The sequence below is a fragment of the Mauremys mutica genome, chromosome 7, assembly GCF_020497125.1.
Source record: "Mauremys mutica isolate MM-2020 ecotype Southern chromosome 7, ASM2049712v1, whole genome shotgun sequence".
NCBI classification, from domain to species: domain Eukaryota; kingdom Metazoa; phylum Chordata; order Testudines; family Geoemydidae; genus Mauremys; species Mauremys mutica.
The window spans coordinates 24,911,268-24,927,299 of NC_059078.1; the positions used below are offsets into that span (position 1 = coordinate 24,911,268).

Sequence of the window (16,032 nt, forward strand, 5' to 3'; positions counted from 1 at the left end):
CCTAAAGGCAATTATTAAGTCTTAAAACATTTTTATGAACAATTATAGGTGTCTCAAGCATAAAAGTAAACATGATTTCTGTTGAAATATAACACACTCTGAAACAGAATGAGAAACTGTAGATTCTTGCATTTTAAAAATTGGTATCTAATGTACTTTACTGTATATTTACAACTTGTTCCTCTAGTAGAAATGTTTTAGGATACAAAACCTATTCCAACTGGAGTTGCTGCAGTTGGCAACCTTGCTAAATGTTTGTTGATTTTAGACAACCAACCAATAAAGAACGGAGAATTTAAATGATCTTTCTGTGCTGTTTTTCTTGTCTAATAAGAGCGTATGCTCTTCTTGGCGAAGACTGCCTCTTAATATGTGTTTGTACAGAGCATAGTATGATGGACCCTCAATATTGATTGGGACCTCTAGGTGTTACTGTAGTATAAGCAAATAAGATGTTACTGTAATATAAACAGATAATGAAAACGATAAATCACTCTTAAATCCGTAACGCACTTACAAGTATGAAATCTACACAATTCTGATGTCAGGCGCAAAAACCTATGTTAAGGCTAAACATAAAAATCACAGAAACATAAGGCTGGAAGAGACCTTGAGAGGTCATCTAGTTGATCCCCTTGTGCTGAGGCAGGACCAAGTATACCTAGACCATCCTAAGTGTTTATATAACCTGTTATTAGAAACCTTCCAATGACGGAGATTCCACATCCTCACTGGGTAACCTTTTCCAGTGCTTAACTATCCTTATAGCTAGAACATTTTTCCTAATATGTAACCTAACTCTTCCTTGCTGCAGATTAATCTGCTTGCTCCTTGTCCTACCTTCAGTGAACACGAGGTTGTGCACAAGGAGGGGCAAACAAGGGCACGGCCCCCCCAATAATTGTCAGGGGCACAGAACTCCTCCTAGCCCTAGGGCCATGGGGGGGAGGGAGGGAGGGAGCTCCTGGTATCCTATTATACCTGTTCTTTGGTTACACTTTGATCTCTGTAGGTATGACTCCAGCACCTTTCATAAGCACTGAATAGAGTTAAACATTTTTAAAAGGCAGTCTGATTTATCTGCAGGCAAATTCCGAACATGCTGAAAACTTGGCCATATGTGCCTGATGGTCAAGCAGATGGACAAAATCCATCTTGCCCTTCATGCACCTACTCACCCTCAGTTGATTAGCACAATGGGGAATTTCTCTTTTGTGGTTTTGATGGTTTTTCTCTTTTGTGGTTTTGATTTCTGTCCTGGAAGTTGCTTTCACTAAGAAAACAGAACTAAGGTGCCATGATCACTCTTCTGTGCAATGCCCTGGTGCTCTTCTGTATTTCCCTTTATATTTAGGAATGACATTTTTTCTTTTTAGTTGTTCGGGCTTCCTTGTTATTAGGTCTGAGGAAATGGGCTCAGCCTAGAAGAGACTGGCATTTTCTTGCCCCTGTACATTTGTTTGACAGCTTGTAGCTTAGTGGTTTTGAGCCTTATTAGATGCTGCTTTCAGTCACATTTTATTTCCTCTCTAAAGATAAGTTTGAGTCACTTTTTGACTTTCCAATCCCTGGGCTGATGGAGTATATCTGTACAGATCCAATCAGTTCAGAATAATGGAACTGGGGACACCAGTACCTTCCAACTCAAAAAACGTAATAATAATTTTTTATTATTCAGATATACTGATCAGGTCATCCTCCTTAAAACTGCAGATTTTTCCTTGGTGTTGAAATTTGTTTCTTTGTGATTTGATGCCTGTGTGTATTTGAAAGCTACTGGCAGGAGAGCATATAGAATTTCAGGAATGCTGCAATCTGTTCTTGCATTGGTTGTGTTCACATTGCTTGCCCGACAGGTTGAAGACAATGTAACTCACCATGGAGTTCCATGTGAGACTTTTCTTTTTGTGTGTGATGCCAAATTGAAACACCTAAAATTAAAATGTTTGTGTAAACTCAAAGCAAAGTCATTTTTATTCACTATATTTTTTTGTTGTTTCTCTGTAGGTGCTGCTACCAGTCAGCAAGAACGGTGGAATGCTTAATATCACCTTTAAATATGACAGTAAGTTAATCAGATACAACAGATAAAAATCTCAACTTCTCTCAAAAACAAAAAGCCCAACTCTTACTCTTATATAACAACATGACTTTTTAATAAAATAATTCTCACAATTCTTGTAAGTTTGTGGACTGCAGGTTTATGTAAACAAAGATGATTGAAAAATGCTTTTGGTGAGATATTTTTACTAAATAATAATCTTCCCCACATTTCTACTGTCTGTTATGCATTCTGAGCCCATCCAATGTCTGTCATTCAAAAGTAAACCTCCATACAGGAGGCAGCAGCTGCCAAAAATAGGCAGTCACTTCACTCATGCTTACCAAAATTTATGCCATGTAAAGCAGGATTCCATTATGCCAAGTTTTACATCGCTTAATTTTTCTTTGGTCTCTTTAAAAGGAAGACATATTTACACTCTAAAATTAGCTAGTGTTGATTTTAAAAGGTAATTGTCTGTAAGGTTTATATGGTTTTAAAAGGTTTTCCTTACATATACTAGTAATAACAATGTAGATTATTTAATACTGAAAAAGTTTAAAAATCTAGTATAGTTTCTATCCTTCGTGTGTTTCATTTACTTAAGAACATAAGAACAGCCATACTGGGTCAGACCAAAGGTCCATCTAGCCCAGTATCCTGTCTTCCGACAGTGGCCAAAGCCAGGTGCCCCAGAGGAAATGAACAGAATAGGTAATCATCAAGTGATCCATCCCCTGTCACCCATTCCCAGCTTCTAAATTAATGAGAAAAAATGTGTTTGTTTTTAGCTTTGTAGAAGCTAGTTTTTCTGAAATCTAAATTTTGGGGGTAAACAGAGTTGTGTTTATTTAGTAGAAAATAAATTTAATTTGTCCTCATGTAAAGGGAATATACTAGAAATAGGTTTCTTTCCAATGATTAATGTTAAATATCGGCGTTTTAGTTTGTTCTCTCATGAACTATAATCTGACTTGCGTATCTTGGCTCAGGATATGCTAACTCATACTCAGATATCTGTTGGGTATACAAGGGCCATATCTGCATTGGGAATTTACCCTGTTTTGGCAATCAGTGGCCCGCCACCAGTATAGCTGCACCAGTGTAAACTTAACATGTAGACTAGGAAAGCCCCGATTTTGCAGGAGTGGAGCTAAAATGAATTGCATCAGAGCAAATAACAGCTTTCCTTGTCTACATGTGGAGTGTGCACCTTTACAATTACATCACTGACTGGTTGCTGGAGTTAGAATAAAGTCCTTATGTATTATAACCTAGTATACTTACTGGAAAACTGAAGGAAATCCTTTTGTTTCATTCTGATGCATCTTAGTTTATCCTGGGTCACAATTTCATATGAGCCCTCTGTGTATATGATAATTTCTGAAATCTAAATCCTTTATTGTGAATTCCTGTTCTATGTCTAACCTCACATTAGTATTTAAAGAATGCCAGCATAATTTATGCCTATCAGATCCTATATGGAATAAATGGTCACTAGAAGAGAGTAATACTTTCTTACCCAAATAAAGAAAAGCAGGAAATAGCAATCAGAGCAGTGATACCCACTTGAAGGTTCACACAGTGTAGCCTGTTTAAATCCTAATAACTGTCATGTTTTTAACCATTAATTCTTGCATCAGGAACTGGGGTTAACCAATGACAAATGTTAATTTAAAATGCTGCTCCAAACTCCCTGCTAAGGGGATTATTTAAGTTTGGCAGTACTGCAAGGAGGTCCCTTATACCAAGGCTGAAGATTTTACATAATACAGAAATATATACTGATAAAGAAGAGCCAACAGAAAGAAAAAATTTGGTGACCTGGCTCTGATTTAAAAGGCATTTATTTTATTGCATAGCCTGTCCCTGGGTTAAGACACTTCATAGTAGGGGTTAAATAATTTGTTCAAAGTGAGAAAATAAATGTTTATCCAGTTTCGTATTTAACTTGGATTTAACAGAAGAAATGCCTCCCTCTAAAGCCTGCAAATTCTTCACTGCTGTGTTCTTTTTAAACATTTTAAATCAGGAACTCGCATTCAACCCTGAGACATTTTGTGCTATATTGCATTTTGGCAAATTGTTATTTCAACATAGCAATTCAGGAACTAGGATCCAAAATCTTAGGCAAGGCTGTTAATTGGATCCAGACCTTGCAAGAAGCTGTTACTCCAAACTTTCCATTGAAAGAGGTATTTTTATTCTCCTAAGAGGAAATTCATGCTGTCACTCAGTTTACTTTTAACAACAAATTCCACTTACAATAACTGAGGACTAATTGCTCAATTTTCATAAAACTTAATATAGTACAAAATATATAGTTCTGAATTGTGCAACAGTTACCTAAAGGAGCCAGACAACTCACTTTGTCATTTATGGTAAAAAGCCCATTTCAAAGATTCAGTTTGTGTGATTAATAATTGTTCATTTGTAGTTTTCAAGAGAGTGTATTTGATTTAAATTTTTATTTTCTGCATTGGCTTGATAATATCAGTCAACTTCATTTGCAAGCATAGTACAGCCTAGTATCTAGCATCAGATTTTGAATAACTGATTATTAAAATTTGGCACTATACACTTAGAACATCAATCTAACATTTTTTTGTTGTTGTTGTAAATTTAGTAGATTTTGCAAGTAGAGAATTATAGTACTATGCCACCCACACACAGTGTAGGTATTACCAGATCCAAGCATTCAAAAAACATGATCACACACACACACACACACACACACACACACACACACACACACACACACACACTTTAATGAGATTGGCCTAAACATCATGAGAGGTTAAAAAATAAACTTTGGAATAGTTTTATTTGACTTTTGATTTTCGAGTCTTTATGGTTCACATTCTCAGGCTTTTCTCAGCAACTATATAACTTTTTTGTTTTAAATGAAAACTGGGGTCTCACATAATCATATGATTCCAGGAGCTGAGGCTTTAATAACATCGTGAAACTCACAATAAAATAATGAGATTTATCAACATTAGAGTTCTCAGTGGGCCCTAGTGGCAGATAAATGGGGTATTGGAGCTGTGTGGTTGTTGAGTAGATTGGAGACTAAAGGTCTTCACAATAGAGGTGAGAGGAGATGGATTTAGTGAATGAATGCTGCAATGGCCAAGTCTGCTTTATGGACTGGAATCAATCTGTATCTTTATTTCAGACGATGAGCTGCATTTTGGTAAGTTAGCAGACAGTGTTATGTATCTGGACTGAGGCCTTGGTAGCTAGTGATAACAGTGGCTGTTGGGATCTTCAGAAGTTTGTCTTTTGTACTGATATTCCTGTGGTACATGGTGCCATGGTGGTACAACTTGCTGAGCTGTTTGGACAACATGGACTAGGTCCAAGGACATTATCGCAGACCTGGTGAAAGTAGTTGTAGTTAATGGTGTCTAGAATCCATCATTTGCAGTCTGTGTGTGTGTGATGTTTTAGGAGACTATGTAGAGGGGACAAGGAAGAAGATTTGAAAAAAATTAAAAAAAACAACAACCCTTTTCTTGTGCTCTTGCTGTACTGGGGAGTAAAGAATTTTGCTTCCCTTTGGAAACTGCAGCCTCCATTATAGGTGTCCTGCCCTCTGGAGCCATCCGGTTCATCTGTACTGTATGTGGTATTATTACCAGATGACCAAAATATTTGGTGTGTTAAGGAATCAGTAAGGTGTGATTTATTTTGTGGTTTAACTACCAGTGTTATAGAATCTCATTTTGTGAAAGTAAGCTGTTCTCTGTCTCTCTTCGTCTGAGGTGGTGAGATCAAGCCATCTGTAGGCCTGGTAGCTGGATAACTGAGAAGTAGTGGGATTGATATTAATAATTGCACATAAAAACAATAATGAAAAAAGAAAATGAAACCAGGCTGCTTTATGTAAATTAATAAATTAAAGTTTGATCTCCGGGAATGGTTTAGTAGTACATTCACCCAAACCGGGATTACAGTGCCTGCATTGTTTTTAGTTATCCTGGCACTAAAGCCCCATTGTAGACTTAATGTGCAGTAGATACCTCAATTATTGTATTGTTATATTTGAAGTATCTATTTTTAAGTTTGATTATTTTTCTAAAAATGTTAAGGAATAAACTAAATCTTGCTCACTTTACTCACATGAATAGCATTATTGGCACTACTAGCATGAACAAGGCTTTCCAGATTTTGTCCTGTGTCTTTTTGTGAATTATTTGGTCCTGCACAAGACAATTTGTATGTTTCATTTAAGTGATTTGTTTCTCACTGTTTTAGATTGCACTCCTTATTTGAATTCAGTGGGAAAACACGTGATTGGAGATGTGCAAAATATAACAATCAGCCAGTATGCATGTTCTGAACAAGTTGCAGTGACAATAATTTGGACGGCAAATGTACTTGGTAAGTGTTAGAGATCAAAATAGTTTAAATCAGGGGTGAGCAAACTTTTTGGCCCGAGGGCCACATTGGGGTTGCACAACTGTATGGAAGGCCAGGTAGGGAAGGCTGTGCCTCCCCAAACAGCCTGGCCCCCACCCCCTCCCACTTCCCACCCCCTGAATGCCCCCCTCAGAACTCCCAACCCATCCAACCCCCTCCCCCTTGTCCCCGGACCTCCCCCTCCCAGGACCCTCGTCCCCTATCCAACCCCCCTGCTCCCTGTCCCCTGACTGCCCCGACCCCTAGCCACACCCCCGCCTCCCAACAGTCCCCCCGGGACTCCCACCCCCTATCCAACCGCCCTCTGCTCCTCGTCCACTGACCATCCCCTCCTGGGACCCCCCGCCCCTAACTGCACCCCGGGAACCCACCCCCTTATCCAACCCCCCATGCTTCCTGTCCCCTGACTGCCCTCCCAACCCCTATCCACATCCCCACCCCCTGACTGGCCCCCCCGGGACTCCCACTCCCAACTCTCCCAGTTCCCCATTGCCTGACTGCCTCCCCAGAACCCCCGCTCCCTTACCCAACCCCACCCCCCGCTCTCCACCCCGTTACCAGCAGCAGGAGCTTGCAACTGTGACACCCGGCCAGAGCCAGCTGCGCTCCCCATGCTGCCCCGCGGGAGTGGCGGGCCAGAGCGTGGCCCACACAGTGGCATGGCTGCGGGGGAGGGGGGACAGCGGGAGAGGGGCCGGGGACAAGGGAGCTCAGGGGCTGGGCATCCGGCCCGTGGGCCTTAGTTTTCCCATGTCTGGTTTAAATCATCATGTCTTTTGTAACAATCTCTCAATTATTATATTAATTTAAAATAAGTTGTCTTTTCCTCTCATGCTAATCAAGGCCTGATCAAAGTAACTTCGTTACACACAGAAGCATATATTTTATTGGAATCTGTATTCAGGAAACAAAAAGGCTACAGTTTTATTTTTTTTAAATATTCTCACTCTCCAACACACCAAACATAGAATTAAAAACCGTTCTGTACCTTTTAAACAATCATAGTTTAAAAAATATGAAGGTTGATATATACACAATGAAAAATTATCCCTCTGCTCTTCCATCAGAGTCTCAACTTTGAATTTCTTTGCATTTACTAGTTTATACTGCCTCATATTGTCACTGCTAGAAAAAGTTTATTTCTCACAATTTTAAACATTTAGAGCTGAAGCTGTTTATCTACTTAAGGACTAGACCCTAAATGCAGATTGGAGTAATAACATAAATAAGTATTTATAGATTTTAATCAGAAAAAAAAATGAACTACAGTTCCTTTTGGTGTAATTTAGTTCTGTAGAGTGAATAGGTATTTGATATTTTGTCCATATAATTAATTGCTGCAGTGTTAATATAAATATGTATGGGTTTGTTTACACTTGAAATGCCACAGTGGCACAGCTTCACTTCTGCAGGGCTTCAGTGTAGACACCACCTACGGCAATGTGAGGAGTTCTCCCATTACCATAGGTAATCCACCTCCCTGAAAAATGGTAGCTGGGTGGACAGAAAAATTCTTCTGTTGACCTAGCGCTGTCTACACTGGTCAGCTTACCTATACCACTCAGAGGTGTGGATTTTTCACACCCCCGAGTGACATAGTTAAGTTGACTTTGTTTTCCAGTGTAGACCAGGGCTATGTCAAAATGTTAGAACAGTAGTTACTCCACATTTGCAATGCTACAGTTCAATCTCAGCCACTTAACACTCTTTTCTTTTAAAAGAAATGCACTCTTCATTATGGATAAAGATTTTGCAAACTGAGTACAAAGCATTCAGAACACTTAAACTTCTATTCTTGAACATGTACAATTTAAAAACAACCAATCTCTTGAAAAGTTGAATATTTGTTTTCTTTATGTAAAGCGGTGGTCCCCAAACTTTTTACCTTGCACCCCTGTTCATGCCCCCCAGCCCCAGGAGCCAGGGCTGGGAGAGGGGACCACAACTCCGGGAGGGGGCAATGCTGTGGCCACAGCTGGGGGCGGGCGTGGGGCTGGCAGCCAGGACCCCAGGCACAGGGCCAAGAGTGGAGTCCTGGGCGTGAGGCCAGGAGCAGAGGTGGGTGGTGCTCCCTCCCTCCCTGTCCCCCATGGTGGCTGGCCTGGGCCCCAGACACACACCCCCAAACTTCCTCTGGGGACATGCCCCACAGTTTGGGGGACCTCTGATTTAGAGTCCTAAAGACAAATTCTGGTATTTACAAATCCCAGAATAAAGTCATGGTTGCGTATACATGGACATAGTCTTAACTCTACGATCATAGGGCCTGATCAGAGTCCCATTGAAGTCAATAGAAAGACTGCACTAGGAATTCTATTGGACCTTTTATATACACTGCTGTAGTACAAATCTATATAGAGCATATGTACCACACTGAATGATTATAATGCTTAAGTCCCCTGAAAATGTTCTAGAAAGAGAAGAAAAATTTCCTAGAGCTTCTCTGTCACATTTGGTCCATTTGTAAATAATGTTTGCATAAGCACATTTGATAACAGCTAAATTTGTAACAGAAAATAGTGATTAAGTTTGTTATTGGATATTAAGAGAGAATGTGGATGATACCTAATGTTTTCAGTAGCATAATGTTAGTGAATTTGGTAATCTACCGCTGCAGATTGGATAAATCAAATTTCCAGGGGATTCAAAACTTGGTATTCTCTCTTGTAATGATTAGAGGTTAATCCTTTTGAAAGTATCAGTACAGAACTGCAGTTGAAAGGTCTCAGGTGACAGGGAGATGGACACTTCTCTTTCATGGTCTGCATGTTAGCACAAACAGTGCTTTTGTTCCACTTAATATTAAGAACACATTGGGCAGGTCATGGCGCTTTCTCTTCTACAAGATTATAAAACATTTTTTTAAAACTGGAGAAATAGAAAAGGCTCATGGAAACACAAATCTAGATAAACATATAATGTTAAGTGGCATTAATCCACTTTGATTTATGTAATCTTTATCTTATGTTAACTGCAGTGGTATCTTTGGTAAACATTATATTCTGACATATGTAGAAAACTTGTAATTCGATAGCTCAGTGGTGATGGTAGTGGGGCTTGAAGAACTGGGCAGCAACTTTGACATCTGATCCACAACATAATCGAAGCACAACTCTAGCATTGTGACATTTGCGTCATCATGACTCAGTGTAATTTCCTAGTGCAATACCATGGTGAGAACATTAGCAAGCAATGTCACAACATTTTGCTGAGAGTCTATTGTGTGAGTCTCTTGAGCAAAATGGGTATAGTTTCAGTCTCACTTATACATAACTATAGTTAAGGAATAATTCTACTTAAGATAATTCTTCTGCTGTTCTGCAATATTAAACTAAAAAAAAATCATAACTATTGCATCCAGCCACTGTAGTCCAGTGGTCTCATAAATGACAGGAACACAATATGGATGCAGTGTTTCCATTCTTTGTGAACAAAAATGTTGCAAAATTGTTTACTGCTAATAGTGGCAACATTGAACAAATACAGTGTATTACCAAAGCGGATGATGATTATTTTATTTGTTTGTAGTATGGTAAAACCCAAAGGACCAATTGGGGAGAAGCCCCCATTGAGCTAAGCACTGTACAGATATAGAGTGACAATCTCAGCAGAGGAACTTAAATTCTAGATAGACAAGTCAGAAAAATGTTGAGAGAAAGGAAGAATTATTATTGACATCCAGCTGACAAACATCTTATACAGGGGGGATAGAAATGGTGGTTGGGCATTATTTTTTAACAAGTGTAGTTCTTTAAAACTGCATCACACACAGTGAAATGTGTTTTTGAAATATTTATCTGGATTTTAATCTGCAGGGATTGAATTCCTGAAAGGATTTCGAGTAATACTTGAGGAGTTAAAATCAGAGGGAAGACAGTGTCAGCAAATGGTTTTAAAAGACCCAAAGCAGCTCAACTCTGGTTTTAAAAGAACTGTAAGTGATATGCTTTAGGGAAAAAATTCATTATTGGTTTGATCCTGCATGTGGGCTTGAAAGAGACATTTATGTTTTATTAAACTTTTTTTTAAAAATGTGCTGCTTCCTAGCCAGCAAATTGCTTGCTAAATAATTAAACATTTTTAGTTATAATATTTTTAATTTAGGGCAAATCTAGCCCTCACTCCCTGTCTACTGAGGCTCCCTTGTTGGTGGAACCAGCAACTTCACTGCAATGACGGGACGTTATTCTGAGAACTGTGCAGCAGATGTGCATCCCTTTAGCAGTGCAGAACCCATCTCTACGGGGCTCCCTGCATGGCAGTGCACAGGTTGCAAGAGAGGGATGAGGCCATAGGAGCCCTAAAGCACTTAATTTTTGTTCATGTCCAGCAGAATTGTGGGCTGGTTTTAAAACAATATACTCTTAAATGGACATGGCAGATAACTTAAGAGTATATCAAAATCTCTTTGTTTATATTTATGTTTTTAGGGAATGGAATCTCAGCCTTTTTTGAATCTGAAATTTGAAACTGATTATTTTGTAAAGATTGTTCCTTTTCCTTCCATTAAAAATGAAAGTAATTACCACCCATTTTTCTTCAGAACCCGACGTAAGTATCATACATATTATCTTCTCCCTCCTTACTCACCCTCCTTTTTTTTTCTTTCCTTAGGACTTGTCTACGCTTAAAATGCTGCAGTGGCGGCGCATGCTTCTCCCATTAGTATAGGTTCTCCACCTCCCCAAGAGGCGGTAGCTAGGTTGACAGAAGAATTCTCCCATTGGCCTAGCGCTGTCTACAACAGGGGTTAGGTTGGTTTTTCTGCGTCTCTCGGGGGGGGGGGGGATTTTTCACACCCCTGAGTGATGTAGTTATACTGACCTAATTTCCTATTGTAGATCTGGCCTCAGCCAGGAAAACAGAAGAGGCAGAGTTTAAGGGGATGGGTGGCTGAGGAGCGGAAGATCTTAGGGCTGAGGTTCACATCCAGGCAGAGTCCTAAATGAAATTAGTTTACAGACCACAGATTGGTCTGTAGTGGACAAAACTTCAAATTATAAAACCACTACAGTAGGTGCTTGAACTAGGGGTGCTGCAGCACCTCCTATCTTGAAGTGGTTTCCATTATATACAGGATTTACAGCTTGGTTCAATGGCTCTCAACACCCCCACTATAAAAATTATTCCAGCACCTCTAACCACTACAGAGAAATTGGCAAAAGTAATAGTCTCTGTGTAGCAGAGGCCTAGGGCTGGCCACCATAGACAGCAGATTACTCCACATCTGTCTACTGTGGGGTTTCTTGCATTTTCCCCTGAACCATTTGATGTTGGCCACTGTTGGAGGCAGAATACTGGATTAGATAGACTTCAGTCTGATCTAGCCTGGCAATTATGTTCCTATGGAGACTGAACTACATCTTCCTTCTCATTGAACAGCGTCAATGGCAGGACAGTATGGGAAAGCTTACACAGACCGTAGAATCATAGGGTTAGAAGGGACCACAAGGGTCATCTAGTCTAACCCCCGGCCAAGATACAGGATTTGTTGTGTCTAAACCATCCAAGACAGATGGCTATCTAGCCTCCTTTTGAAAACCCGCAGTGAAGACGCTTCCACAATCTTCCAAGGCCGTTTGTCTCAAGGTCAAGATTTTAAAATAGATTCCTAAAGATAGACTCCTAAATCTACCATTATCTATTATTCCAGAATCAAGTCATTTTTATTCTGGAATAGAATGTATACATAGGGAGTTATTCTGGAATAGCCATGATAATCCATTTTCCCTATGAGGACAAGCCTTAGGTGCCAATATATGGGCACAGGCACATAACTTTAGGTACACTGTTTTTTAAAATGTTGGCAATCAATCTCCCCCCTTCTCCCCCCCGCTAAGAACCTCCACTCTTCGGGATTTTCTTCTCTCTAAAATGTTCTAAAAATAGTTTAGAGTAAATAATTTTTCTGAATTGACTTGGTATTTTCAGTCCACTCTGGTGGTGATGCTGAATAAAGTAACATTTTCAATATAGTCACATAAATGTGTCTGTTATAAGTTAGCTTTTGTCACCTTTACTCACATATTGCTTATTTCAATAAGTAACATTATTTCAAACAAACTGAGTAGGCTGTTTTTTGTGTGTAGAGGTAGAGAGTGATTTGAGCAATGACAAGGATGCTGAGCTTGCTAAATATGGCAAAATCTGTTCATTCTGTACTATTTGGAGAGGCGCTGGATAAACAAAAATGATGAAATAGCTTGCATTTTTCTGCCTTCTTCCCTCCCCTCTTCCTCTTTATGGAGTATAGCAGTTGGAAAACCTAATCTTTATTATTAATATTCCTTTTGTGTATGTGTTTGTAGCATGTGAATTGTTGCTACAGCCAGAAAACCTTGCCTGCAAACCTTGTAAGTAAAATATAATATTTTCCATTCATTCATGTTACAAAAATATTATTGTTCGTGAAATAGTAATTTTCCAATCCATAAATATCTCTCCTCTGACAGTCTGGAAGCCCAGGAATCTGAATATTACCCAGCAAGGTTTTAACATGCAAGTGTCTTTTGATCACGCACCTCACAACTTTGGCTTTAAATATTACTATCTTCACTACAAACTTAAGGATGAAGGATCCTTTAAACAAAAGACCTGCAGACAAGTACGTTACTGGGTTTCGTGACTGTTGTTTTAATGATTTGTGGTAACCGTTAAAAATTCTAGATGACCGTAGCTTTTCACATGTTTAAAGAATGTAAAGGACTTTTATATTATTTCTATTTTGGTAGTAAACAAAGGCCCAAACCAGGATTGGGGCCCCATTGTGCTAGGTGCTGTATAAATACATGGCAAGATATTGTCCTTGCCCCAAAGGGGCTACACTCTCATTAGTAGTTTTAATTGTATTTTTATTTATAATTATAATTAATATTTTCCTCTTTTCATATGCTCCCTCTGAACAGAATTTCAACTCCTTAAATTTTGTCCATCTGAAATAACTCTCCAACGTAGTCCTTTTTTTGAGCATTTAGTTAAACTTACCTTCATGTTTAAAAAAGGGATGAGATGGCAGTGGTGGGTGGGAAAATTATAGCTAGTGGTCTCTGTGGGCCCAGTACAATGCCCATCCAAACCCAGGGTGGGTCTTGTCTTAAGCAATTCACCTGAAATGGGAAAAGTTTGGATGTTCAGAAATAATGCCGTTTTTAGTAAATAGCTTCTAATATTGTTAGAAAATAAGTCTGACTGTGCTGGAAGCTTTCGGGGAAAAGAATGTATGAGAACAAAATTAAATACAGTGGGCTATGCCCATTAGAGTTCTGGTGAGAAACCTAAGTGCTAAAATCAGAGTTAACCAAAAATAAAATAATAAAGGCCATTGCTTTATGGGAAGTGTGTACCATAGACTAGTGGCAATAATATGGGTTTATTTTTCTGAACACAACAACTCCATACATTTGGGTAATGTTTCATCTTTCCTACTGGTACTGCTAGTAACTATTATTTAGGGCTGGTCTACACTAGGGAGCTTACAGCAGCACAGCTGTACCGATGCAGCTGCACCGCTCATGTAGCCATCAACTGGAGAGCCCTGTTCTGTTGACATAATAAAACCACCTCCACCAGTGGTGGGTAGCTACATCGGCAGGAGAAGCTCTCCTGCCAACATAACACTGTCTACGCTGGCGCTTCTGTTGATGTAACTTATGTCGCTCAGGGGGTGTTTTTCATTTTCATTTTGTTGAGTTAAATACTCCATGGCAGGTGGCAGGTTGTTCAGTCCACCAGAGCCCGAGATTAAGGAGCTTCAGGGTATTGTGTAAAACTTACTTGTTATCTCAAACTTTCATAGGCCTTTGGTGGCTGGACATTCTAGTCCTGGGATATTTGAGTAGAGAGGTTTGTATTTCTTTATCAGTATTGAATTGGATTTTGTTTGATGGAAGGTGCCTGTGTACATAGTGGAAATGTGACGTTTCAACTCAATAACATTAGCTGTAAATGCATTTTCCATTAGCTTTGTAAAGCATGTGAACTACTTGTAAAATAATTTCCTTCCTTTTCTTTGCAGGAACAAAACACGGATATCACAAGTTGTGTTCTTCAGAATATAGCTCCAGGGGATTATATCATTGAGGTAATATTTGTGAAGAGTTAATTAAATGGAGCTAAAGAAGTGTGATAAATAAATTAATTGCAAATAAAATACTGTGGGCCACATTCTGCTGTAATTTACTGCCTTGTACACACTCACTGAATTCAGTGGGGCAAATTAACATTTTTAGGTCAGCTCATACTTGGGCCTTGCATGGCTGTGCAGTAGTGGAAAAAGAGCAAAAAGCCTCCCTGTCTTGCACCTCTCTCATGCAGAAGCCAAGCACAGTTGCAATCTCTCTGCTTTCCCAAGCACTGCTCACTGCTGCATCCCCTGCTGTGCGTGAAACCAAAATCCTATTCAGAATTCTGTCACTTGGACCCATCTTAGTTATATTGTAAATGTTGCTTGTTTCTTTAGATTTAAATAATAACAATACAGTAGAATCTCAGAGTTATGAACTGACCAGTAAACCGCACACCTCACTTGGAACCAGAAGTACACTATCAGGAAGCAGCAGAGGACATTCTCCCCCCCGCCCCCCAAAATACAGTACAGTACTGTGATAAATGTAAACTACTAAAAAAATGGAAAGCAGAATTTTTCTTCTGCATAGTAAAATTTCAAAGCTGTATTAAGTTAATGTTCAGTTGTAAACTTTTGAAAGAAGAACCATAACGTTTTGTTTGGACTTACAAACATTTCAGAGTTCCGAACGACCTCCATTACCGAGGTGTTCTTAATTCTGAGATTGTACTGTAAAGAAAACTCCTATACAAAGACTCTAGGTGGCTTGACATAACAAATTACCCAGGCAGCATTAAAAAAACAAACGTTCAGACAAGGAAAAATAGTGCAACTCAGCCAGTCCAACTCACTCCGGCAGGCAGCTTAAAAAAAAGCTCCTTCTTACCCCACCATGCCATCATTCCACTAACAAACCCTCAATCCTCTGCTAAATCCTGTCAGACAGATGGCTTTTGCAGCATGCCTGGAAAGTCCCTAAAGTCTGGCTGCTTTAAACCAGGGAAGGGAGTGGGTTGCAGAGTCCTGGGCCGCTCACAGGGAATGCCTTGTCCTGCCAGTTTCTCCCTGTCTTTTATAACAAGGGGAGTCCAGCTCAGGCATCTCTGCTGACCACAACTTTGCAGTATATCAGGGGATCTGTTGTGGTTGGCTTCTCAGGCAGGCAGGTCATAGGCCATTTAGGACTTTAGAAATCATAACCAACATCTTAAACTCTACCCAGGGACCAGTAAGCAGCCAGTGCAGATTCTGGAATACCTTGTACAATATGCGACTAGCGAGATCCCCTACTCAGTAAACAAGCTGCTGCGTTCTGCACCAACTCAGTCTTCAAATGGCTTTAAGGTGTAGCCCCATGTAGAGCACCTTTTAATATTCTAATCTTGAGGTAACAAAGGCATGGATAAGAGTACAAAGGTCTGCATCCAAAAGAAAAAGTTGCAACCTCCTGCTCAGATGCAAATGGCAAAAAGCTGACTGAGTTACTGCTGCATTATGATTA

General features: G+C 39.6%; 1 protein-coding gene across 1 annotated transcript in view; it reads left to right on the forward strand.

The window, feature by feature from the left end:
• The window catches only part of IL17RD (interleukin 17 receptor D), a 92,790-nt gene that overhangs the window by 61,124 nt on the left and 15,634 nt on the right, over positions 1-16,032 (forward strand). Inside the window, exons 2-8 of the mRNA XM_045022844.1 lie at positions 2,008-2,065; positions 6,302-6,427; positions 10,282-10,400; positions 10,897-11,017; positions 12,775-12,819; positions 12,919-13,070; positions 14,481-14,546. Coding sequence (XP_044878779.1) covers positions 2,008-2,065; positions 6,302-6,427; positions 10,282-10,400; positions 10,897-11,017; positions 12,775-12,819; positions 12,919-13,070; positions 14,481-14,546 — 687 coding nt within the window. The remainder of the gene's footprint in view (positions 1-2,007; positions 2,066-6,301; positions 6,428-10,281; positions 10,401-10,896; positions 11,018-12,774; positions 12,820-12,918; positions 13,071-14,480; positions 14,547-16,032) is intronic.